This window comes from Psammomys obesus, unplaced genomic scaffold (assembly GCF_907164565.1).
Source record: "Psammomys obesus unplaced genomic scaffold, mPsaObe1.curated_primary_1811, whole genome shotgun sequence".
Taxonomy (NCBI): domain Eukaryota; kingdom Metazoa; phylum Chordata; class Mammalia; order Rodentia; family Muridae; genus Psammomys; species Psammomys obesus.
The window spans coordinates 7,928,152-7,953,627 of record NW_026592510.1 but is presented as its reverse complement, the minus strand read 5'-3'; the positions used below and the strand labels follow the sequence as shown (position 1 = coordinate 7,953,627).

General features: G+C 36.6%; 1 protein-coding gene across 5 annotated transcripts in view; it reads right to left on the bottom strand.

Moving 5' to 3' along the window:
- Kiaa2026 (KIAA2026 ortholog) overlaps positions 1-25,476 on the bottom strand; it is a 79,538-nt gene that overhangs the window by 41,782 nt on the left and 12,280 nt on the right. For 4 of the 5 annotated variants that reach the window (XM_055614235.1, XM_055614236.1, XM_055614239.1 and 1 more), the window contains exon 2: positions 13,964-14,164. The exons of the other annotated variant lie outside the window; for it this stretch is intronic. In XM_055614235.1, coding sequence (XP_055470210.1) covers positions 13,964-14,164 — 201 coding nt within the window. The remainder of the gene's footprint in view (positions 1-13,963; positions 14,165-25,476) is intronic. 5 annotated transcript variants of the gene reach the window in all.

Here is a 25,476-nt window from a genome sequence, read left to right as displayed (position 1 = left end):
TTTCCTTGTTTTTTATTGCTGAGTAATATTCCATTGTGTAGATGTACCACAATTTCTGTATCCATTCCCCCACTGACGGACATCTGGGCTGTTTCCAGCTTCTTGCTATTACAAATAAGGCTGCTACAAACATGGTTGAGCAAATGAGGTCTCTTGCTAAAATGTTCAATCCCTATCCAGAAAGGCAAAGAGGATGGACATCAGAAGAAGGAGAAAAGAGGGAACAAGTGTGGAGCCTGACACAGAGGACCTCTGAAAGGCTCTGCCCTGCAGACTATCAACACAGATGCTGAGACTTAAGGGCAACCTTTGGGCAGAGTGCAGGGAATCTTAGGAAAGAAGTGGGAAACAGTAAGATCTAGAGAGGACAGGAACTCTACAAGGAGAGCAACAGAATAAAAAAATCTGAGCGTAAGGTTCTTTCCTGAGACTGATACTCCAACCAAGGATCATGCATGAAGATAACCTAAGACCCCTGCACAGATGTAGCCCATGGCAGTATCCAAGTGGGTTCCATTGTAATAGGAACAGGGACTGTCTCTGACATGAACTGATTGGCCTGCTCTTTAATTACCTCTCCCTGAGGGGGAAGCAGCATTACCAGGCCACAGAAGAAAACAATGCAGCCACTCCTGATGAGACCTAATTAACTAGGATCAGAAGGAAGGAAAAGAAGACCTCCCCTATCAGTGGACTTGGGGAAGGGCATGCATGCAGAGGGTGGAGGAAGGGAGGGACTGGGACGGGAGGAGAGAGGAAACCACAGGGGGATACAAAGTGAATAAAGTATAATTAATAAAGAATTAAAAAAATAAAGAGTGTAAAAAATTAATTTGTTATTAGCAATATGGATGGAAATGAAAATCATTATGTAAGTGAAATAAACCATAATCAGAAAGACAAAGGTTGCAACTTTTCACTCATTTGTAGAAATTAAAAAGTGCATCTAATGGAAGCACCAGGTGAAATAATGATTATAAGAGGCCAGAAAAAAGGAACATGTAGAAAGCAGTCAGAAGGGCTGGAGAGATGGCTCAGTGGTCAAGAGCACTGTCTACTCTTCCAAAGGAACGGGGTTCAATTTCCAGCACCCACATGGCAGTTCACAACTGTCAGTAACGCTAATTCCAAAGGATCTGACACCTTTACACTAATGTACATAAAATAAAATTAAACAAATTATATAAAAAAAATAAAAGAAGTAGTCAGAAGATACCAAAACACAGACAGGAAGAATTCTGAGCTTCAGCAATTGTAATCTTTTAAGTAAATACACGGTTAAAAACTACACTGACAAAGATCAGGAGTTTTTTTTTTTCCTTCTTTCTTTTATAGAATAATTCTATTTTATAGTTTTAGCTAAGAGTTCACACTGTTATCTCACTTATATTAAAAATGTAATCAGTTATTTTATAGACTCAGTTCATTAAATAATATTAATGCAGATACCTCCATGAATACTTTAGTATGTGTACTAAATTATTAACTTAGTACAAATTTGCATTTGGCCATCCAAAAATATTAAATGTTATTAACATAATTCAGCTGTTGAGGGCCAGCAAGATGGCTCAGACGGTAAAGCTACTTGTTGCAAGCCTGATGACTGGAATTTGACCTTCAGAATGAAAGGAAAGATTCAGCTCCCAGAACTTGTCCTCGGCAACAAATAATATATGCACGTACAAAGGCAAATACAAATATATTTAAAAAATTTTTAATTTCATGATACTATGTCTCAAAAACAGAACAGAATAAATGGCTGCTCCCTCTAAAATATTTTTATAGTTCTGAAGAATTTTATTTTCACTATGTGGTAGAGGCAGTAGTAGTAGTAGGCTGGTAGAATGTGGCTTCTTCCATTTATAAAGATGCCAATCTGAGAGGTTTCAATTTAATTACTGGAAAAAAGGAGGAAATAAAGGGAGAATGTATTCCTAAACTGACAACACCACTGTGCCTCAGCAGGTCAGGTCCAAAAGGCAGAACACATAAACTTTTCAGTTACATGGTATGTTGTAAGAAAACCATTAAACAATGGTCAGAAGCCCAAAAACAAAGCACCCAAGACTCAGTGTCTAATTTTTCTACATGTCTTGCAACATAAATGTTTTAAGTATTGTCCAGAAGAAACAACACACTAAGAAAATTAAGAAAGCTATAGAATATGTTAAGCTTTTGACAAAAAGAATGAAGGAAGCTAAATTAAAAAGCCAGGAACAGATTGTAAAGAACCATACACTGTCTATATTTAGCAATTTTGAAAAAGGCACATGGAAACCCATTCTATAAGCACTTATATTTAGTGACCCTACACAGGAAATTTTGCTTCTTCACAAATCCATACAATGTCGAATAAGAAGCCCAGTGCTAGGTGTGTGATACCTCCCTTCAAGTTGTTGGTCAGAGGTATCCAGAGATCAAAGCAACACAGGCTGTTGACATTGCTCTTGGTTGCCTGCTAAAATCTAATGGCAAGACCCTGTTGTTGATGACACCACACACACAGGTCACAGGACTTGAAGAAATCAAGTTGGCAATGAGCATAGAGCTTCCTCACTGCTGGCTTTCATAGTGCTGGATGGTGTGATACAGGCAGCTGGGTGAAAAAAGTCAACAGTCTCACTCAGCTCAGAACCCTGTGAGCTATAATAAACACTATGGAGAGACATGCTCATGGGTCCAATGGTGACACAGATGTTATAGGGATAACCAACCAATTTCTGATTAAAGCCTGTGCCACAGGAAAAAATGCATGCTTGGTACCATCAATTTGGCCAAGGACCCATGGTTGGGAAACTCACAGACCCCAGGAATGAGTCTATACTTAATCTGCTAAATGGACAGAGTCAATCAAACTGCCTTCTAAATCCATCTGTCTGTGCCCACAGATTAGTACAGCTATCAGACTTCATCAGAGAAGTGCAGTGGATGATGGCAAACACAGGAATTCACAACTGGCCAAAATGCAGAGAATATGTGTCAGTGGAATGCTCAGCCATAATTAGGATACTATATCACCCACCCACCCTAATACTCAGAGATCATTGTGGAGGAGGGGTTAAAAAGAATGAAGTTAAGAGCCAGGGGTCAGGGAGGACAGGATGACAGGAATGCTGTACTGATGAACTCAGAGCAGCTGTGGCTGCTGGTATAAGACTCACACAAGATCAAGCTAGTCAACGTGTTAGCATGGAGGTGAAAGGATTCACAAGCTCCACCCATAGCTGATGAACTACAGACAAGTGGTGTCTCCCTGAAGAAGTACAGTCAACTTTATTTAAGAGTGTGGCCCCAGGTAGGTTGGCCAGGCTCTACAGGCAGAAGTATATAGGCAGCAGAAACTGGACTCAATAGGTTATTTTGAAAAGAGAGGACAGAAACATCAAGGAGAAGGTAATAGTGGTAAATTTGGGAGGGGCTAGAGGGAGGAGTGAGGGCATAATAATCAAACTATATAGCATGTAATTCTCAAAGAATTAATAAATATATCTTAAAAAATCAATAAAAACAAATTAAGGAATGATACTTAGAATTAGCAAACATTGTGATAGTTATTGAAACTGTATTTTGCACAATTACAGCACTTAAAGACAGAGGCAGGCAAAATGCTACAAGTTCAAATCCAGTCTGGTTGATGATAGTGAGTTCCAGGCTAGCCAGGACTACATAGTAACTGGACTCAAACATAGAAAATAAAACCAAACAAAAATGACAACAAAGTTCAGTTAACTTGGAACATACTTAAAACAAACAAACAACAACAAAGAAATGACAGGTGATAGTGGTGGTACCTGCCTTTAATCCCAGAACTGGGGAGGCAGACACAGGCAGACCTCTGAGTTTCAGGCCAGCCTAGACTACTACATAGTCTACAGCGAGGGCTACACAGAGAAACCCTGTCTTGACCAAAAAAAATCCAAACAAAGCAAAATACCAAACAAACCCAGAAACAAACAAACAAAAAAACCCTCCAAAACCAAACTGAACTTTTACAGCTGAAAATTAAAATGTTTGAGATAAGTACGCACACACAAAAACACACATAAAAATGGGATTAATGGCAATCAGAAGTAGCAAGAAAAGAAAGAGCAGTGAATGTGAAATATAGAGTGAAATAATTTAACGGAATATATTTAATTAAAAAACTGATCATAAAAAGAAATAAAATACGAGAATGATTAGAAATAAACTATTAAGTCAAATGGGTAAATATATTAATGAAAAAGTAAGCCATGCCCAGTGGTGCACGCCTGTTATCCCAGCACTTGGTGAGGCAGAGGCAGGCGGATCACTGTTGAGTTCAAGGCCAGCCTAGTCTACAAAGCAAATAAAGGACAGCCAAGGCTACACAGAGAAACCCTGTCTCGATACCCCTTCTTCCCCCAAAGTAATGCTTAGTTTGGTGTTAAAAAACCAAATGGCTAAATTATTAATAAAAACAACATAGGTGAGGCACAATGGTAGATGCCTTTAATCACAGCGTAAGGGAGGCAAAGGCACGTAAATCTCTGTGACTTCAAGGGCAGCCTGGTCTACATAATGAATTCCAGGACAACAGGGTTATACAGTGAGATCCTGTCTCAAAATACACATCGCAACAATAACAAAACAAAAAAGATGAGGCAAAAGAGGTCAAAATCAAGACAGAAGTAGAACATGCAAGTTTTCTACCAGTAAAAATAGTTGTAATAGAACTAAATATTCTTTTCCATACAGGCTACACACTAAAAAACAAACAAAAAAAAAATCGCAAGAAACAGACATACAAAAACTTATTTGACAATGTGAAAATAAATGTAAAAAAGAGCTAAGAGAGAAAGTAGGTCTTTCTGAATCTGAGACTTGAGGATGAGGTATAATGAGACTGTTTTTTTTGTTTGTTTTGTTGTTGTTGTTAGACCCCTTAACAGTATGATAACTTTATAGTCTAAAAATTAAAAAAAAAAAAAAAAACTTATGTCAAAAATTTAAAACCTAAAATGAGCCAGGTCATTTCAAGGTCCTATTTATCTAATTCAAAGTACAGATTCTATTTGTTTTACCAAAAACAAAGTTTCTCTAGACTTATAAGTTAAGACAAACAGAATTTCCTCATCAAAATTCTGTTAACTTTACAAAAGTTTTTTTTTTTGAGTCATTTCCCATAAAATTTAATTAGGAACTTAGAAAGTTGTTTTAAGATCCTGTAGGAATATCAGACACCAAAAAAAGTTTACTTACTATGTTTGTCTCTGTGTTTGACCAACTTTTTCATTATAACCTTTGACTATGAACTCACTGTAAGATCAATTAGTGGCTAGGAAAAGCTCTCAGATACTAAGCGTAGAGATGATCTCTATGCAACTGTACACACAAACAAAATTTAATGGCATTTATGATAGATTTCTATTTTAAAATCAAAATGTAAGGGTTTGGGACATGGTAGGTAAGTTGACCTCTGAATTACACACATATATTCTGAAATGCATGCCCCACACTGGAGTTTAAAAAAAGTTCAAAGGCTGGAGAAACGGCTCAGCAATTAAGAATGCTTGCTCATCTTGCACATAATCTAGGTTCAGTTCCCAGCACCCACATGGCAGTTCACAAATGTCTATAACTCCAGTTCCAAGGGATCAGACACCCTCTTCTGACCTCCCCAGGCACATGTATGGTGCACATACATACATCAAGCAAAATATCATACACACGAAAGAATGAAAAACATAATTAAAAAATCAAAATGTGTAATACCTTGTCTTTTGTTGTTGTTGTTTTCCCCAGAGAATGAATTCACAGGCTGAGTATCTCTATCAAAAATGCTGGGGATTTTATTTCATAGTTTTTAGATATACATTAAATAGCATATCTTTCAGATGAAATCTAAATTTATACATGAAATTAATTTATGTTCCACAGATCATATACATGCTGACTAAAGGTAGTTTTACGCATTATGCGGCATTTTAATGCCCCTGTGCACTGAGTACAACCCATATAAACTTTTTAAAGGAGTGTGAATCTCATGAGGTGTGGGGATTTTCCTTTTTTGGTGTTATATCAGAGTTTCAAAGTATCAAATTCTGGGGCATTAAATTTTTTATTTGAATTCAGTATGCTCAATTCCTATGAAGGAACATCAAATACTAGAATAGACAATACGATAATAATAATTAATAGTGATAACAATAATAAACCCCAAGTAGAGAAAGAGAACAGAAAATAATCATGGGATCCTGGAGATAATACATAAAAAACTAGTATCAATAAAGGGCTCTTTGTTCGATACAGAAAAATTATATGTTTCTGAAGAGATGGAAAGAAAAGTAACCAGTACTTAGGAGGAGAATGGAAGAGGAAATTTAAGCAGATGAAAAAAAATATATATATGGGCTGTTTTTGCCTAAAAAAGTGTTAAGGAACCTTTAGATCATTAGATTATTGGTCATTAGATTGGCGACACAGTAATTTCTAAAACTATCTAATGTAGACACTAAAGAACACACAGAAAATTAACTGTGAGATGACTTCTTCAGAATTCCACAGCAGGCCAGTGTAAGAGAGCCTTAGCGCGGGCTAAAGTTAGCATCAATTGGGTTATTCTTGGAAGGGAAATTAAGCAATGATATTACATGTACATTCTGTTAGGTCAGGCCCCTAGAAGAGCCCCCATGTAGGTGAAACATGATGCTGTCAACTCCATGTACACAATGTGGAGTTACTAAAGGGAAGGATACTGTTCACAATGCTCCTCGTCATGAACTGCATTTTTCAGGAGAGGATGCCAGAACCTAGTCCCAGACTCTGGGTTTACTAAGAAAGTGTAAAGAAGGGTGTGTGCGTGTGAAGTATATGGTTACTTTGGGTTTTTGTTTGTTTGCTTTGTTTTGTTAAATATAGGGTCTCACTTATGCAGCCCAGATTGGCCTGGAGCTCACTGCATACCCCAGGCTAGCCTTGACCTTGCAGTAATCTTCCTGGTTTGTCTCCTAGAATACTGGAGTGACAGGTGAGTACCATATTCCAGGCTTAAAATAGTCTCATAAAAACAAGACTGTGGAGTCTTTCAACTGATTCTCAACAGTGTGGCGAATAACAAATAGAAGAGCCTTAATATATAAAGCTCTAGAGATAATGTATGTAATATACTAAATTTAAATTTATCTTGTATGTATGTTTGTTTCACCTGTATGTATATGCACCACACATGCGCCTAATGCTTGTGGAAGTCAGAAGAGGGCACTGGATATCTGGAACTAAAGTTACAAAGGGATATGAGCCTCCATTTGGGTACTGAGAATTGAATGTGGGTCCTCTACAAGTGCTCTTAACCACTCTAGTCCCTCACTTTTTTTTTTTTTTTTGAGACATTATAGCTTATAATTTTAACACCAGCACTGGGGAGGCAGAAGCAGGTATATTCTGTGAAGTCAAGACCAGCATGGTGTATATGGTAAGTTACAGACCAGTCAAAGGTACATACTAAGATCCTGTCTCAAAGGGGGAAAAAATGAAAAGAAAAAAAGAAAGACAAGCAGGCAGGTTGAAGCTAACCACATTTTGCTGATAAAGACCCAACTTTTAAAACCAGCTCTCCAAAAATTCATTTAAGTACACAGTCCTAGAACAAAAGAAAGCAGGGCTCAGTGAGTGAGGACACAGGCTGTTCTTCCTGAGGGTCTGAGTTCAATTTCCCAGCAACTACATGGTGGCTCACAACCATCTATAATGGAATCTGATGCCTTCTTTCGGCATGCAGGTGTACATGCAGACCAAGCACTCCCTTCCTCCATCAATAAATAAATAAACGAGTGAGTGAGTGAGTGAAAGCAGCGCATGGTTTTAGGATGTTAACTCATGATATTAAGCCTTCTGTTTGGAGAAATATTTACAGACTAAGAATCATAAAACCCACAATCACTCATTAAAGACCAAACAAACAAAAAACTGGCCTTTATTTCTTTTTTCTAATAAGCTCTCATTTTCAAAATGTTGTTTCTTACAGGCCTGGAGAACATTTGCCTGCTACTGTATGAAAAAGTAAGAAAAATTCTAACTAAATGTGCTACTTTAACTATGTATGATGAATGTGGAAAGAACACTGCTAGTGATATTAGCCTTAAATACATACACACACATGCACACATATGTCTCATATTTAAAAGTGCCCTCACTTTTACAAACTTTTAGTGAATGCTTAAAAATAATCCATTATGGAAACACTACAATGTAAGCAAACTGAAGGCATGACAAAGGAAAGCTAAGGCATTTGCATTTTAAAATGAGTAATGTATATATTTTAGGAATACTATCACTCATCAAATTTATCATTCAGGTTTTTTACTTCTCCACTAACAACAGAGTATCAACATTAAAACAGAAAGGAATTTAAAGTCTAATAGGGAACTGACAGAGCCCGTCAAATTTAAAAGAAAGAAGCCACGAAGGAACCAAAACTATATCTATGTACTTCTCCTGGAAAATTAGTAAGACTTCCAGCAGCATTCCACACAGCTGCAAATAAGAAGCTAGAATAATCTGAAACTCCTACTACCACCTCTGCCAAGGTAGACATCTCCCCTCTCAGGCTGCCACTTCATGTTGTGCCTACACAATGCCACTTAAGAAATATAACTGGTCACATGCCCTCACCTTAGATGTGAGTGGGTATGAGAATATCAAATTTTTGGCATTTGACCTGGAACATCACATGGGAAATCAGCAAAAGGCTGGGAAGCTATTTAAAAAAAAAAATGTAGAGTGACCATAATTGTCAAACGCCACTGCTATTTCTGATAGATTTGGAAAAAGATGGATTATAAAGTCAGAATTTTTATTTTACAAAAATGTAGAAACTACTTACTGCTTTAATTATGGGGATTTCCAAATCAAAAGATGAGTTGGTTTATACAGGTATGTGAAACAATACAAGGACACATTTTTTGGTAATCCAAACATTAACTTTTACAAAAAACAATCATGAAAAGATTTCTAATACAATTAAGGTATCAAAACTACTATCTGATGGTCATATTCTATGCTGAGTAAGACGGTACATGTCTGAGATCTCAGCATTTGTCCCATAATACAAAGAAACTAAAACAAATGAATACAAAAAGAAAAAAATTAAAATTCCAGACTAACAGAATCTATGTAAGGAGAGCCAATATATTCTTGTAACAAGTTTTAATTTTTGTAAGTACTAAATATCTTTTTGTTCAATAAGTAAGTTCTACAAAATATATTTGTTCTTTAAATGGTTCAAGGTCACCCCTGGAAATAAAATGAACTGATGAGATAGTGTCAAGATTATTTTAACAACCATAAATTAACCAACTCATTTTTAGAAAGTCTTTCACTTACAGTATTGATGTTTTCTAAATCAAAAGGCCCTCTCTGTACCAGTTAGCACAAATTGCCTGCTGTCTTGTCAGTATTTTCCTAAAGACAGCTAACTTTAAATCTACCAGCTCAGCTATTTCCCCAGACCTCAATATAGTTTCAATGGGCAAAACACAATAGAATGGGTAGAGCATGGATACTGTTAAACCAATTAAGAAACAATCTCATTAGTTTAAGTGAAGGATAAAAGAACTATATGAAGTCAGAAACAAGAGACACATACAAACATCAAAGCTAGTTGGAAAACAAACTGTCAGAATCTCAGGGTGTACTTTAAATGCATGTAAGTAATACAAACATTTCCAGGATGAATCCCAGGTTTCTAAACTGCACAATTCAATAGATGTTAATATCATTCACCAAAAAAAGGCCCTGTAGCAATGCTGAATCTTAAGAAGCCTGACATTAATAATTAATTTTAATTATGAACAATTTAAAGCTACTATACCAAATATCTTTTGTTTGCCTGGACCTTTACCCTACTCTTTGATGTATAGATTATGTCTATCAACCTCATCCTCTACGCCCCAGATCTCTGGGAAATGACCAGAAAGTATTTATTTTGTTCTTTTGGCTCCTTCCTTAGCTTGAGTTGAACCTCTCAATGGAAGATATCATACTTTCAAAACAATCTTCTCATAACTCTCCCTCCTGAGTACCAGAAACTACTCCCTCAAACTATTCCAGGAAGCATCAGGGAAGAAATGTTTCCAAATTCATTTTTACGAAGGCAGTCTTACTCTGATATCAAAACTGATAAAAACACAACAACAAAAAAAGGAAAACTACAGGGCAACATTCTTGCTGGACATATATGCAATAGTATTCAATAAAATACTCAAAAATCAAACTGAACAATTGTATGTATAATATATCTTTATTGTGTGTGGGGGGGAATATATATCTATTGCACTGTGGAAGCAAAAAGTAAATTTTTTTTTCTACTGTGCTCCATCTGATTTTGCTGTTGTTTGTGTTCTGTTTGTTTGCTTGGTATGTATGTCATAGGGACTCACTGTGCAGTTCTGCTGCCCTAGCATTCTCTAGGTAGACTAGGGTGGGCTAGAACTCACAAATCTACCTATCTCTGCTTTCCAAGTGCTGACACTAAAGGCATGTAACATAACACCAGGCGCTTTACTTCATTATTTGGAGAAAGCGTCTCTTACTGAATAAAAACATGAAATGTTACTGAGAAAATAATATTCTACCTTAAATACATGTTTTGTGAAAGAGATTTTTTTTTTTTCTGGTATCAATCCGAACAGCTGACAACACACTATCATTTTAAGTCAAGATAGTAGCTGGTATAATACAATTTTTCTTTTTCAAAATTAAGTGTCTGTGTGTGTGTGTGTGTGTGTGTGTATGTGTGTGTGTATGTGTGTGTGTATGTGTGTATGTATGTATGTACCTAAATGTGTTGCATGCATGCCTATGTGCAGATATGGGGGGGAGGTTATGCATGGTAAGGCTAGAGGTTGATATTGTGTGTTTTCCTCTATCGCTTTCCAACCTATTTTTTGAAGCAGGGTCTCCCACTGAGTTTGGAGTTCACCAATTTCTTAGACTGGCTGGGTGGCACAGTCATGGGATCAAGGTCTTCCTGTTTTTGCCTCCCAGTACTGGTTGTGTGCTGTCACACTCAGCTTTTTAAAGTAGATATTAGGGCTCAAACCCAGGTCCTCATGCTTGCTTAGCAAGCACTTCGCCCACTAAGCCTTCTCCCTAGCCCAAATCTGGTTTTATGAGACAGGATCTGACAAAGACGATGTTGACCTCAAACTTCCTGTGTGGCCAAGAATGACTTGAACTCCTGATTTTCCTACCTTCCCCCTTCCCAGTACTGAGACTACAGGTGTGCACTACCATGCCCAGCTAACTTGTACAATAATGAATTAACTTTATAATTAAAAAATTACACGTATGTAGTAACATTTAAATTAGATTAAGCACAATCTGCCAAAATCAAGAAAGAGGCAGAGACCACTATTCTATATAATTACAAATTTCTACATAATTACAAGTTAAAATGATTTATAATACAAAATATCACTGAGAGATGTTAAAAAAAACAAATACCCAGGAATTAATCAGTAATATTATGCAATATTGATCAGAATCCCCAGGCTTTTTTTATATAGAAAGTTACAGTATCTAAAATAACATGGAAAAGTAGAGATCATAATACAGACAAATTTAAAAATAATAAAAATACAATTGGAAGATTCACATTACTTAATTTCAAAGCTTACTATATAAAGTCTTGAATAAATTCAAATAGTACTCAGTATCAAATAAATAGTCATCAAATTATGGAGTAGTAGCATAAATGTATATGTGAGTTCAGAATGATTCACAAATACATTTTCAATTAATTTTAATAAAGATGCATAGAGAATTCAGTGGAAAAAGAATAGACTGTTTTTTGTTTTCCCAATGAATGAGATTGGCCTAACTGGTTACCAGTATGAAAAATTTTAGTTTTATCCTTTTCTCACACCACAAAGTTAACTTCAATTAGGTAATAAATATAATCATAAAAATGGAAACTTAGAAATTTCCAGAGAAAAAAAAATTCATAACCCCAGTTATGTTTACAGTTCTTTTATACAGGTCACAAAAAGTATAATTAAAAAAATCAACTGAATATCAAAGGTAAACATTTCTTCTTGATATACACTGAAAGCAGAAAGGCAGGGCACAGTTTTAAAGAAGCACCTGCCAGTCATATTTATCTGGGAAATTTTTTTTTTCTTGAGTAAGTACAGAACTGTTACAATTAGATAACAAAACAAAACACATGGGAGTTGGGTGTGGTGAAGCATGTAACATTTCATGGACAATGTTCTGCCTTGGCTTATTCTACGTTTATTTGTGGCAGGAGTACACGTAAATATATATAAGGCTAAAAGAAAAGTTGACTTGGGACAATTTCTAGCTTCTCTGTGTACATTCATATATACTGTTGGATGCTTAAATGTTTGTCATCATCTCAATCCCCTTATTTTTTAGACACATTCTCTGTCCCTTCCCTTTCAGCTCACATTTTCAAATTTATAGCTTCTTTGATGGTTTTACAAGTCATAGGATTATGTATTGCTTAGTAACATAGGCACAAGAGATGCTCAAAAACTATGTGACTTTGGGCAAACTACTTTATTTCTCTGTGACTCAAGATACAAACAAACTACACATGTTGAAAGCTAACCCTGGCTCGGAAAATACTACAGTCAGAAGTTTTCTTCCTTGTTAGCACAGTGTCATTACTATCGGGTGTAGCTGGCCTCACACCCACAGAAGGCCGGACCCCTTGCCTTGCTTCCCTAGCACCAGGATTGAAGGCAAGTGCCACCACATCAGCTGTGCTCTAGGGTTCATTCTGCCTTGCTCTACTTTGATCATGAAGGCATAAGGTCCTGCTGACCCTACAGGACAATCTGACCTCTTTCTCCTCTTGGAAACTGGTAATGGAGCTGTTTTCCTTCCATCAGCTTTCTAATTTTTTTTGGTTCCTCCCATTCCAATCAATTATGCACTACTGTCTTGTTAATTTTAATTCTAAAATATTTCCATTTCCTATAGCAGAAAAACTCTCTAGGGCTCTGTACTAGGTGGGGGGTATGTTTCATAGTTATTTCCCAATTAATCACTACTATAAAAAGTAAGACTGCTGAAAGTATCATGGCTGAGTTTTAGCCCTACAATTATCAAAACAAATTACATTTATTAATATAAGAGCAACAAAATGTTTTAAGTTGCCTTCAACCAGCATTAGCAAATCCTAATTATGTCAGCAAATATTCCTGGCATAGCTTGAGATTTGATTTGGTGTAAATCACTAGTCAATTACAGAAGCTTGAGTTTACTTACCTCTTGGGGCTCTACTTTGGTTTTACTACAAATGTTATGTAATGCCATCACTCTATGACCTGGGCACAAAAAGGTGCTACTGATGGATTACAAGACCCTTTCCTGAAGAGCATAAAACAATCAAGTCATCCAAGAAGTTAATATTAATGAAATGGCAGAGGTGGACTTCTGTCACTCTTTTTTTAAATTTAAATTTATTTTTTTACTTTATGTGTATGAGTGTTTTATGTCTGTGCATCGCATGCACCTGGTACCTCAGAGGCCAGAAGATGTTTGATTTCCTGGAACTAGTGTTACCACCATGTAGCCATGTGGGAACTGACTCTGGGTCCTCTGCCAGAGCTGCAAGTGCTTTTCACCACTAAGCCATCATTCCAGCCCTTATATCATTATTTCTGAAGCTGGTAGTAATTTAAAGATGTGTGATTCTATTCTAAAAATATAAGTAAATAAAACTGCTACAATTTGAACTTCCCTTGAGATTATTTCTAGAAAACTAGAAAATCTTTTATAAAAAATAGATTTTATAGTGCCAAAATTTAAAACTACACTTGAAAACAAATTTCACTGTGATCCATTAACAATTCATATTTTATTGACAGTGCATTATGAAATACTACTAAAATGTGGTATTGGCATATAAGGGCAGCTAGTCTTTAAAAAGTAATTCTTGGCAATCTGAATGAACATTTAACATTTTAACATTTACCTTTTTTCTTCTTTTGCTCTCAGCTGTTCTTCCTGTCTCAAAACTTGAACCATTACAGACTCAAAAACTCCACTTGTCAAACCTGCCAAACTTCGAGGTGTTGGCCGACGCCTTGTTGAAGTACATGCAGTTCCCTTCTCCTCCTCCAATCCATCAGAGCCTCTAGATGTAACTGCTATCGTGGTCTTTTCTCTCAAGGGCCTTGGAGAAGAATAAGTCAATTCACAAGTAAATCTTCTGGATAAGCAACACACCTTTTCACCACTACTTTCAGTAGGATTTCTTCTGCTGACTACATACAAAATATTTAGTTAAACTTTTCTTTGCCATGCTTGAGCTTTATCTTTCCACACAAGAGTCTAACTTCTTTCACATAAAATCCACTGAAGGACAGTATCTCTGCTATGTTTAACAAATATAAGCCTGAAGTATTCAAATTAAGGACTAAAACACTAATTCCTTAATAGAAAAGTTTTTTTGGTAATAGGTATTATACTGTTTTTTGATGTGTAAGAAAATGTACAATGTTATAAAACATTTTGAGAAAGATGATGTGACACATAAATACTTTGGGGAATTATTAACAAGTGTGGTATTACAACATATAGCAATTACACTATATGGGCCAAGAATAAGGAATTATACGGCTCAAGGAAAACAGCTGCCTAGCAATAATAGACCCTGATTAGGTGAATTAGAGGTTCATTTTAATGTGTTTTTTACCAAGTGATTTAACTGATTCTGTTACATTAATTACTTATCAATACTAATAAAAGAGAATGTTAGTAATACAAATGAATGTAATGAAATCTGCCTTCTGACTAAACTGTAAAAATAGTTTATAACTATAGAATTCCTCTTCAATCTCAATACAAATGTGTTCTTTATGATATTTTTATTAATTTATTGAGATACTGGTCTAATGCTTAAAAACAGTATCTTAGCAGTTCACTTAATTGCTCACAAATCATCTCAATAAATTTAAAATAACTAAAAACATTTACAAGAGACCTAGGGGTGTAGCTCAGACATAACATGTATAAGACCCTAAGATTGATCTATAGTACAGCCAAAAAAAAAAAAAAAAGTCAGTAAAAATATATTTACACTAAAAAAGAAAACATCACACTGACCTTTCAAAGTTTTAAAGGCTAGTCCAACTATGGATTTCTAAGTTTGTATGTATTATACAAACAGTAATTATAAAGAAAAAAATTCAGGCCTGGTGGTGGTGGTACACAGCTTTAGCCCTAGCACTTGGGAAGCAGATCTATGAAATTGAGAACAGCCTGGTCTACAGAGTGAGTTCCAAGACATCCAGGACTACATAGAGAAATCCTGCCTCAAGAAAAACACCCCCCAGTCAGGTAAAAATCTCTCTACTTTTGTAAAATATGCTAGCTGGGTGTGGTGTGGTGGTACACGCCTTTAATTCCAGCACTTGGGAGGCAGAGACTGGTGGATCTCTGTGAGGCCAACCTGGTCCAGGACAGTACACAGAGAAACCCTGTCTCAAAACCCCCACTCTCCCTCACCCTAAATAAATAAACAAACAAATAAATTGATAAATAAATAAATGAATGAATGAATGAATAAATAAATAAATAAATGAATAAATAAATAAATAAGGAGCAAGCTAAAAATTTTGCACATTATTTCTACAATGGCAAAGTTAAGTCACTACTTAGGCAAATCACTCAAAATACTGCACGTAATTTCTAAGAATTTTTCCTCCCTTGGAGCCCCCTCCCTACTCTTGGGTGTTCTTACTGTTCCTTAATAAATCAATATTCGCTCTGCATAAACAAACCAGACAGACAAAAGAGAACTTATATGAAATAAATGTTGGCTATGGGTATATTTCCCTGCTTTCCTAAAAATGGTCAAAAAGCATAAAGCTTTACACGGTGAGGTACAATCAAAAGCCCCATCCTTCTTAAACAGTGTCCACATCAACTTATGACTGTAAATTAGAATAACTTATCAATCTTACCTTCACTGACATCTGGATCCCATGAATACATTCTATTGAGATATTGTAGTACTATTTTTTTTCTGTTACAAGGAGATAACACTGATTTAGCTTTATATAGAATAAAAACATTAGTTTTCTAATAATGGAGAATTTGGGCTAATCTGGTATTCTATTTCAGGCAGTTGTTATCTTCTTTTTAAAATTAATATTTTAATTAAAAAATTACATTTATTGTGTATTGAGAGACACACATGCCTATAGCGATTAGAGGACTGCTTTCAGGTGTCAGTAGATTCTTTACCTTTTTTAAAAAATAGCATGCATTTATTTATTTATCTATCTAACTATCTATCTATCTATCTATTTATTACAATTTATTCACTTTGTATCCCAGCTGTAGTGCCTCCATTTCCTCCCAGTCCCACCCTCCCTCTTTCTTCTCCCCCTAGGCCCCTTCCCCAGTCACTGATAGGGGAGGTCCTCCTCCCCTTCTTTCTGACTCTAGCCTATCAGGTCTCATCAGACCAGCTGTAAGTTCTTCCTCTGTGGCCTAGCAAGCCTGCCCCTCCCCCCCACAACGGGGGGAGGTGATCAAAGAGCAAGCAAGACACTGAGTTCATGTCAGAGACAGCCCTGCTCCCCTTACTAGGGAATACTCCAACTGAGGATCATGCATGGAGAGGACCTAGACCCTCCCCACCCAGCTCAGTTTCCAAGTGGGTTCCCTATTTACCTTTTAACAAAAATTTACATATATGTATATATTGTGTGTAGTGTGCACAGACAGGTATGTGTGGAGGTCAGCAGACAACTGAAAGTGTTCTCTCCTTCTACCATGGGGGTTCCAAGGAGTAAACCCTGGTTATTAAACTTGGTAGCAAGGACTTTTACCTGCTAAGCTATCTCCATGGCCCAGATTACATTAATTATTGTACCACAGAATATAATTCATTCATCTAAAAGGACCAGGTATGTGTATATGCACTCTCGCACTCTCTAAAAAAAAAAAAAAAAGATGTCATTAAAGTATAAAAGTTTTTGAATAAAATATATTTAATCTACAAACATCACAAATAAAATGGCATCATCTAGAAGTATATGTGCTTGTGTGTTTGTGTGTGTGTGTATATGAGTCCAAACTCTTAGCCTAGATTTCTACAAATGCTTCACACAGGTTTCTTTCCTTTCATTCAGCTCTATCAATAGAGAAACCTGTGCAATACTTTTAAAAGCTACTTGGAGTATGTTGTTATTTTGCTGTTGCCTCCAAAATCATCCAGTCACACTTAGAACACATCTGACATTCAAGAGATATGGTCCTTACCCCTTAAGGCCACTCTTTCTGCTTTTCTAAGTCTTTGCTCTGCACGCCAGCCCAAGTCTCCCATTTATTCTGAAATCATATCAATACACCTATTTCCCTAGAATCTTTGCAATCCATTCTTCATAAAAATACTCTTCCTCAGATACTCATATTTGGGTCTATCAGTTCAACCACCTTTCAAATGCCACCAAACCTGAGAGGGCTTCTCTGACTGTGATGCTTAATAACAGCTCTCCTATCACTCTACGATTTGTCTTTGTTACTTATTACCACACTGTGTTAATTTGCATTTACTTAAGAACTGTCTATCCACTTCCCCCAACAAAACTCAGAGAGCTATGTAAAATACGAGGCAGAAAAGACTGTAAGAGCCAGAGCTGGTGGATAACTCCAAGAAACAGCTGTCTTCCAGACGTAACAGGACTGAAGCATATATGAATTCAAGACTGTGGCAACACACACAAGGCCCATGCTGGGTTAAATTCAGACATGGTTCAAGCTCTACGGAAAATGAGGAAATGAGACACTGGCTCCCACACCTCGCCAAGAACTGCATTTGACACTTACCACTTCACAGTAGGCCCCAGGCCCAAGAGTAGCTGGCCAACACAAAACACACTCAACAATATTTTGTGCACTTTTGGTCTTAACTTGCTTTGGGTAGTTTTTTGTACTATTGATCTTTTGCTTCTGTTTATGTGTGTGTGTTTCTTGATTTTTTTTTTTTTTAAGAGAAAGGAATGGGGAAAGCATAAAATTGGGTGCATAGGGAAGTAGAGAGGATCTCGGAAGCAGAAAAACATGATTAAAATATATTATATGCAGATTTTTCCTTTTTCTTAAAAAGATTTGTTTATTATATATACAATGTTCTGTTTACATGTATACCTGTAAGGCAGGAGAAGGCACCAGATCACATTATAGATGGCTGTGAGCCACCAGGTGGTTGCTGGGAATAGAATTCATAACCTCTGGAAGAGCAGCCAGTGCTCTTACTCTGAGCCATCTCTCCAGCCCCTGGAAAGTTTTTTCATAAAAAAATATCTATACCCCAATAAGAAGGAAAGGTCCAGGAATATAAGGGACTTTCCCCTCCCTTACTGGCTGCACTTTCTGACCTAAAACTACACTATGCATATAGTTTATATGTGTATAATATAAATATGTTTATGTGTGTGGATGCATGTTTAAATATCGTTGAAAGGATACAAACCAAGCTGTTTCACATTGCCAATTAAATATAATTAAAAGTTAAAACTCCAATATATGAGTATTTGTCCATAACAACAGTCCTGATTAAACATGTTATTTGGTTTTTATTCATTAGAGAATAAAATGCTATAAATGATAAATAAATCTCACTTTACCTCCAAACAGGAACTGTCACATAATTAAGGATCACACAAATACACTAAAATAGCTCTTCACTTATTAAAAAAACACACACACAGAACTATTTTCTTTTTATGAGGAAAATTATCTTATGAAGTCAGTATGACAGTAGCTTGAAATATGATGCCAACTACACATAAAAACTTAGCAATAATTATATTACACTCACTGAGTTTTTCTTATCACTTCTATTGATTTTTCCTTTAAAGCACAAAATGTCTATGCTAACAGATTCTGAATTTCAGAATTCAGAGACTAAATTCTACTTCCAATGATTATGACAAGTATTAACAAGAAACAAACTAAGCCGGGTGGTAGTGACACACATCTTTGATCCTAGCACTCAGGAGGTAGAGGCAGGCAGATCTCTGTGAGTTTGAGGCCATCTTGGTCTACAGAGTGAGTTTGAGGACAGCCAAGGCTGCACAGAGAAACCCTGAATTAAAAAAACAAAACAAACAAACCAACACAAACAAAAAAAGAAGCAAACTTCTTTTAGGTAATTGATACTTAAAACTAACATAAATATACTTGATATTTACTTACAGATACTTATTAAGAACATATTTAGAAATGTTTCCATTATTACATGAGGTTTCTTAAATTATTATTAAAAGCAATGTGAATGTTATTAATAGTACAACTGTTTGTAAGGAAATATAGCACAAAAGTAGAGAGCATATTTAGTTCGCACAAGGCCCTTGGTTCAATCCTCAACACACACACTCACTCACTCACACAATTACAAACTGGAAATAAAATTATCTAATATGTTTCATATTCTAAGTGAAAAGCTTCACTTTGTTAACTCATTCATTTAAAAAATGTTAAAATGCAACTATAATCCTACAAGCCCCAAGGTCCTAGCAAAAAAGGACCTGTACTAAGATAGTGAGTGTTGTTTAACGCAGGGACTATTTACAAATGTACAAGGCTAAGAGAAGCTAGATAAGAGATGATGAAATGTTCCTGGAAAAGCCATAACAAGACGTTTTTTCCACTCTAAGTCTAAAAGAGGAAGAGAATGGAATAAGGAATAGTTATTAGATCAAGAATCAAGAGAGCTGTAACTAAAGAAGAGGGACACAGCAACTGAGCACAATTACTGACAACCTGATGGCCAGGAAAGAGAAAGATGTTAAAGTAAATACTCCTACCTCTTGGTCCTCCTGTCAGTGCCTTCCATTGGCTGAACCCAATCAGAAGTCAGGGGACAAGGCAGACTAGTTGATGCAGTCCTTAAAAATCAGCCTCCTGGGGCCCAGAACAGAGTATACAAGGGTGGAGAATGCATCTGGAGAAGCATATGATGACTAACAGCATAGCACAACCTGAGTATTAATTTTCAAGAACAACTGAATGAAATTAGAAAAAGAAAGAAATTTTACTTAGAGACTTTAACAAAAACTTAGGCATGTTTGGTAGATAAGTGATATAGTCTTTGAAGCTGCTATGCACTTCTTCTATCTAAATATATGCGTCTTTATGAGTATATAATCCTAGCATACAAAAAGTTTCAACTATCTCCACAGCCAAGTATTAAACCAGATCTTGACAAATCACAATGCTTTCATAAAAAATGCCTAGAGAACTTCTAAAAAAAATAGTACAGTATACACACTATTTTTTCTCTTCCAAAGCAGCTTATTTAAGCTTAGTAACCTGACCAACCACTTTGTACAAATAATAAATTTATGCTTAAAAATAAACAACAAACCCAAGTTTGGAAACTACTGCTTTCATTTTTAAGCTACTTGATATCCAAGATATTTTCAGAAACCACAATATGCAAGAAAGTACTAATAACAAACTATTACGTACTTTCTACTATTCCTTCCCTTTTGTTCCTTCCTCCCAGTCATTATTCTTATTTTCACTGAAATTCTAGGCTCACCCAAAAACGTAGTATCTTGTCTTTCATTAGCTCTAACACAATCCAGCTTCTTTTCACTAGTCATATAAGTAAGCTGGAACTCAATACATTAACAATTTTTATCTCCTTTGACCAAATTACCTCTTTATTCCACACATTTAGCTTCTTTTAAATCTCAGTCTAAAGCCCCTCTGCTCATATACTTCTACTACTAAGCACTACTGCTAAAAACAAAACCTTGCAGTTATTTTTTTAGTTATAAACATCTGGTTCAATCTACACTAAGACTACTTCTTTGAAAGTAGTTAACACTCTCTCTTGTTCTCCGTAATAGGTACTTCTAATGCCACCATTATGAAAAGTTTTACTCTATCACCTACTACAACTTAGGAAGGTAGTTCTCAAGTAAGATAGCCATTAAAAAGAATTTAGGAATGTCTCAATAAAAACTGTTTCTCTGATCCCAAACCAATCATTGTACAGGTTTTCAATATTCGTATTTTATGAATTTTGTGCCTTTCTTTAGCATAAAATCATGTCCAAGTCTGATTTAAAACAGCCACTCCTAAGAATCCAACTTTTTTGATTGATTTCTTTTTCTATGTTACCAAAGACATACGTGTTAGAATAGTTAGAGTCCTGGTAATGTGAAATTACCAATTTCTGATAGTGATCAATAACTCTTGTTGATCACTTGGCTTTGAAGCTTTTCTTATAAGCTTCTTTTATTACAGCATAATGCTAATAAATATACTATATACTATCTTTGGCGATTATTGCTTGCTGACATCTTTTTATTAAATTTTAATTTTTTATATTACAGTTCATTCATTTTGTATCCCAGCTGTAGCCCCATCCACCATTCCTTCCCTGGTGAATAAAAAAATATATCCCACAAAATGTAGATTCCTGATTGCCTGGATACAAGCTAAAGAAGGAAAGGAGTGACTGCTAATGGCACAGTGTTTAAGGAGAGAAAGCCAAAAGGGTCTGATACCAACTATATGGATAACATTAAAAACTATGTAACTATATATTTTAACTGCCTTCATTTTAAGATATGTATATTATATCTCAATATGGGGTGTTTTGGGCCTTTTAGTTTTGCTTTTTAATAGATATATATTTTAATGGATGCATTTGCTTTGTTGAAGTAAACAATATTTTAATCACTGGCATGATTTCTTTTTTTCTTTTTTTTTTCTTTATTAATTACACTTTATTCACTTTGTATCCCCCCTGTGGTTCTCCCCCTTCCCCCGTCCCAATCGGTCCCTTCCTCCACCCTCTGCATGCATGCCCCTCCCCAAGTCCACTGATAGGGGAGGGCTTCTTTTCCTTCCTTCTGATCCTAGTCAATTAGGTCTCATCAGGAGTGGCTGCCTTGTCTTCTTCTATGGCCTGGTAATGCTGCTTCCCCCTCAGGGGGAGGTAATTAAAGAGCAGGCCAATCAGTTCATGTCAGAGATAGTCCCTGTTCCTATTACAATGGAACCCACGTGGATACTGAACTGTCTTGGGCTACATCTGTGCAGGGGTCTTAGGTTATCTCCATGCATAGTCCTTGGTTGGAATAGCAGTCTCAGGAAAGACCCCTGTGCTCAGATTTTATGGTTCTGTTGCTCTCCTTGTAGAGTTCCTGTCCTCTCCAGATCTTACTGTTTGCCACTTCTTTCCTAAGATTTCCTGCACTCTGCCCAAAGGTTGCCCATAAGTCTCAGTATCTACATTGATAGTCTGCAGGGCAGAGCTTTTCAGAGGTCCTCTGTGTCAGGCTCCTGACTTGTTCCCTCTTTTCTCCTTCTTCTGATGTCCATCCTCTTTGCCTTTCTGGATAGGAATTGAGCATTTTAGCAAGAGTCCTCCCTCTTGATTAGTTTCTTTAGGTGTACAGATTTGAGAGGTTGTGGAGAAAGGGGAACCCTCCTCCACTGCTGGTGGGAATGTAAACTTGTAAAACCACTCTGGAAAGCAATCTGGTGCTTTCTCAGACAACTAGGAATAGCGCTTCCTCAAGATCCAGCTATACTACTCCTAGGCATATATCCAAAAGATTCTCAAGTACACAATAAGGACATTTGCTCAACCATGTTTGTAGCAGCCTTATTTGTAATAGCCAGAAGCTGGAATCAACTTCATTTCTTGACCAACAACTTCTTGATAGATCCACTTTTTTTTTTTTTTAAATGCCTTTATTCAGCATTAGTTAAATGCTTATAGGTAGTGTGGCTAGGTACTGGTACAACTGCCATACTAAAGATATACAAAATCAAAGTAAGCAAATATGTACATTAGTTCTTAGTTCTAAGTTACATATACTTAGTTTAAGAATACTTTCTCTGAGGAAGTGACAAGGCTGAGCCAACCATGCAAAACTAAACCAAAATAACAAAACCATTTAGGAATATGTGTTCAAAATAAAAGATCAAGAGTAAAGACGATGAGGTGAGAAATGGTTTAGAGGGTGGAGAAATGGCTTGCTGTCAAACATAATGACCCAAGTTTGATCCCCAGAACCCATGTGGTGGAAAGGGAGAACCTACTCTCCCAGCTTGTCCTCTGACCTCCACTCTAGAACCACAGAACACACACACCCAAACACCAAATAAATAAACAGAAAGGAGAAATGGGTTGGTGCCTAGGTGGTTTGGCCGATATGTAGGAAGAACAGAGCTAAATTCTTTAATAAACCCAAAATGCCAGTGAAGCACTTATCCGTAAGATTACTTCCTGACTTCTCTTAATATATATTTATAAACGGCTAATGGACAGAAAATGAACTCAAAGGAAAAAGCAGAAATTAGGAAACTACAAGTAAGAAATTGTAATGGCTTGAACTTAAGCATCAACATTAGAAATACACAAGCTCAGAATTGACATTTTTAGTAAGGGAAATATATGAAGTGGAAGAAACCTGAAAAACACAAGGTTTTTTGGCCAGTGCTAGATAGTATTAGCAATGGTAGAACTATTACCACTACCATAACAAAACAAGCCACAAACACTGGTTTGAACATGCCTGAAATGGTTATTAGATACCAACTAGATAAAGGAAACAACTGTGGTCTCAAAACAGTAAGAGAACTGTATTGCAGGTAAAAGAAGATTCTATCTATCTGTCTGTCTGTCCGTCCATCCATCCACACCCACCCACCCATCTAAAGCATGCATATGTATGCAACATATGTATGCCTGCAAGGGCCATATCTGTGTGTAGGTTATGTGAAGGGCAGAAGTTGACACCTGGTATAGTTCTCAATTGCCTTTATTTTCTAAGACAGGATCTCTCAGTGAACCCGGAGCTCACTGACTAGCTAGACTGGTTGGTCTGTTGAGCTCTCCACATCGTCCCATCCCTGCTTCCCAGTACTGGGATTACAGAAATGCATTGCCATACCCAGTTTTTACGTGGATGCCGAGGTTCTTAGTTTATACAGCAAGCACTTTACTCCCTAAACCAACTTCTTAATTTAGGTGACTTCTTGGAAAAAATTTACTTCCTTTTTATACCATTTAGCTACCAGATATACACACCATTTCTTAATTTAATCAACAGCAATGCAAACATTAATCAGTGGATTGCTAATTAGCTAACATACATTAGACGCATTACCTTTCTTTAGATTTCCATAATAGTTACTTCATGTGTTTTACTGTTGATATGGTTTCTTGACACAGGGTCTCACTGTGTAGCTCTAGCTCTCCTGGAACTCACTATGTAGACCAGGCTGCCCTCAAACTCAGAGATCCACCTCCCTTGTCCTCCCAGTGGCTAGGATTAAAAGCATGTGCCACCATGCCTGGCCTATGTTACTATTACTTTTTTTAAACAATATTACAAATACTATCAATCCTACAACCCTAGATCTCTAATTAGCCCCTATTCCTTGAAATTCCTTATAATAATTTCCTCCCCACTAGCATCAAAAGCTTCTTCTCAATCCCTACATATCTTTTGGCAACACAGCAGTGTTTAAATACTGGCTCTTAAGCCAAACCACCTGCATTCATATCCAGGTCCTGTCACTAATTAGTCTGAGCAAACTAATCTTTTTTGTTTTGTTTTGTTTACGAGTCAGAGTTTCTCTGTGTAGTCTCAGCTGTCCTGGACTCACTCTGTAGACCAGGTTGGCCTCACAGTGATCCACCTACCTCTGTAACCCACCTGGAATACAGGCATGCATCACTTTCAACCAGTCAAACTAATGCTGCTATTCTGCTCACTTTCTCGTTTTATTCAGTCTAGACTCTACCTAACATTAACCATATATTGCTTTTTCTTTTGGGGGTGGGTTAGCTACTCACAAGCTCATGCTGGTGTGAGATCCTTGAGATCCTCTTGCTACACTGCTGGTACCACAAGCAATGACCAACACCCCCGGCTCATACTAGCATTTATTGTGTACATGCTCATCTGTCTTCCCTCCCACCCTCTCCTTCTGTAGTATGAACAGCTGAACCTACCAGCACCTTCTACAACGTAGGCAAATTCAGTATCACTCCCCACTACCCTCTTCAGCAGGGTCTGAGGGTCATTAAAATGCCCCCAGCTGACCTAACTTCCGTGAATTTTATCAGGTTTCTAAAAACTGTATCCATTCTTTGAGGAACAGAGTATGGAGCTTCTTTCCAACCCAAGTAATTACTGAATTCCTCTGTTCTTAAGGAGCTACTTACTTTCTAACTGCAAGTGAATAATATTCACACAGTTACACAGCAGCAAACCAAGCAGAAAGTCCCTGTGCTCAGTCAGTTTATATTCTTCGAGGAGAAATATATTATATATAATATAAACTAAATGACATTATGTAGTAGGTTATGAAACAAAAACCTATTAAGAACAAAATACATTAAAGGTGATAATGACCCAGAAAAGGGAAATTACTTAAGAAAGAATGGTTAGGAAGTCTTAGATAAGGCAGCATCAAAGAAGAAAAAAAGGGGAGTCA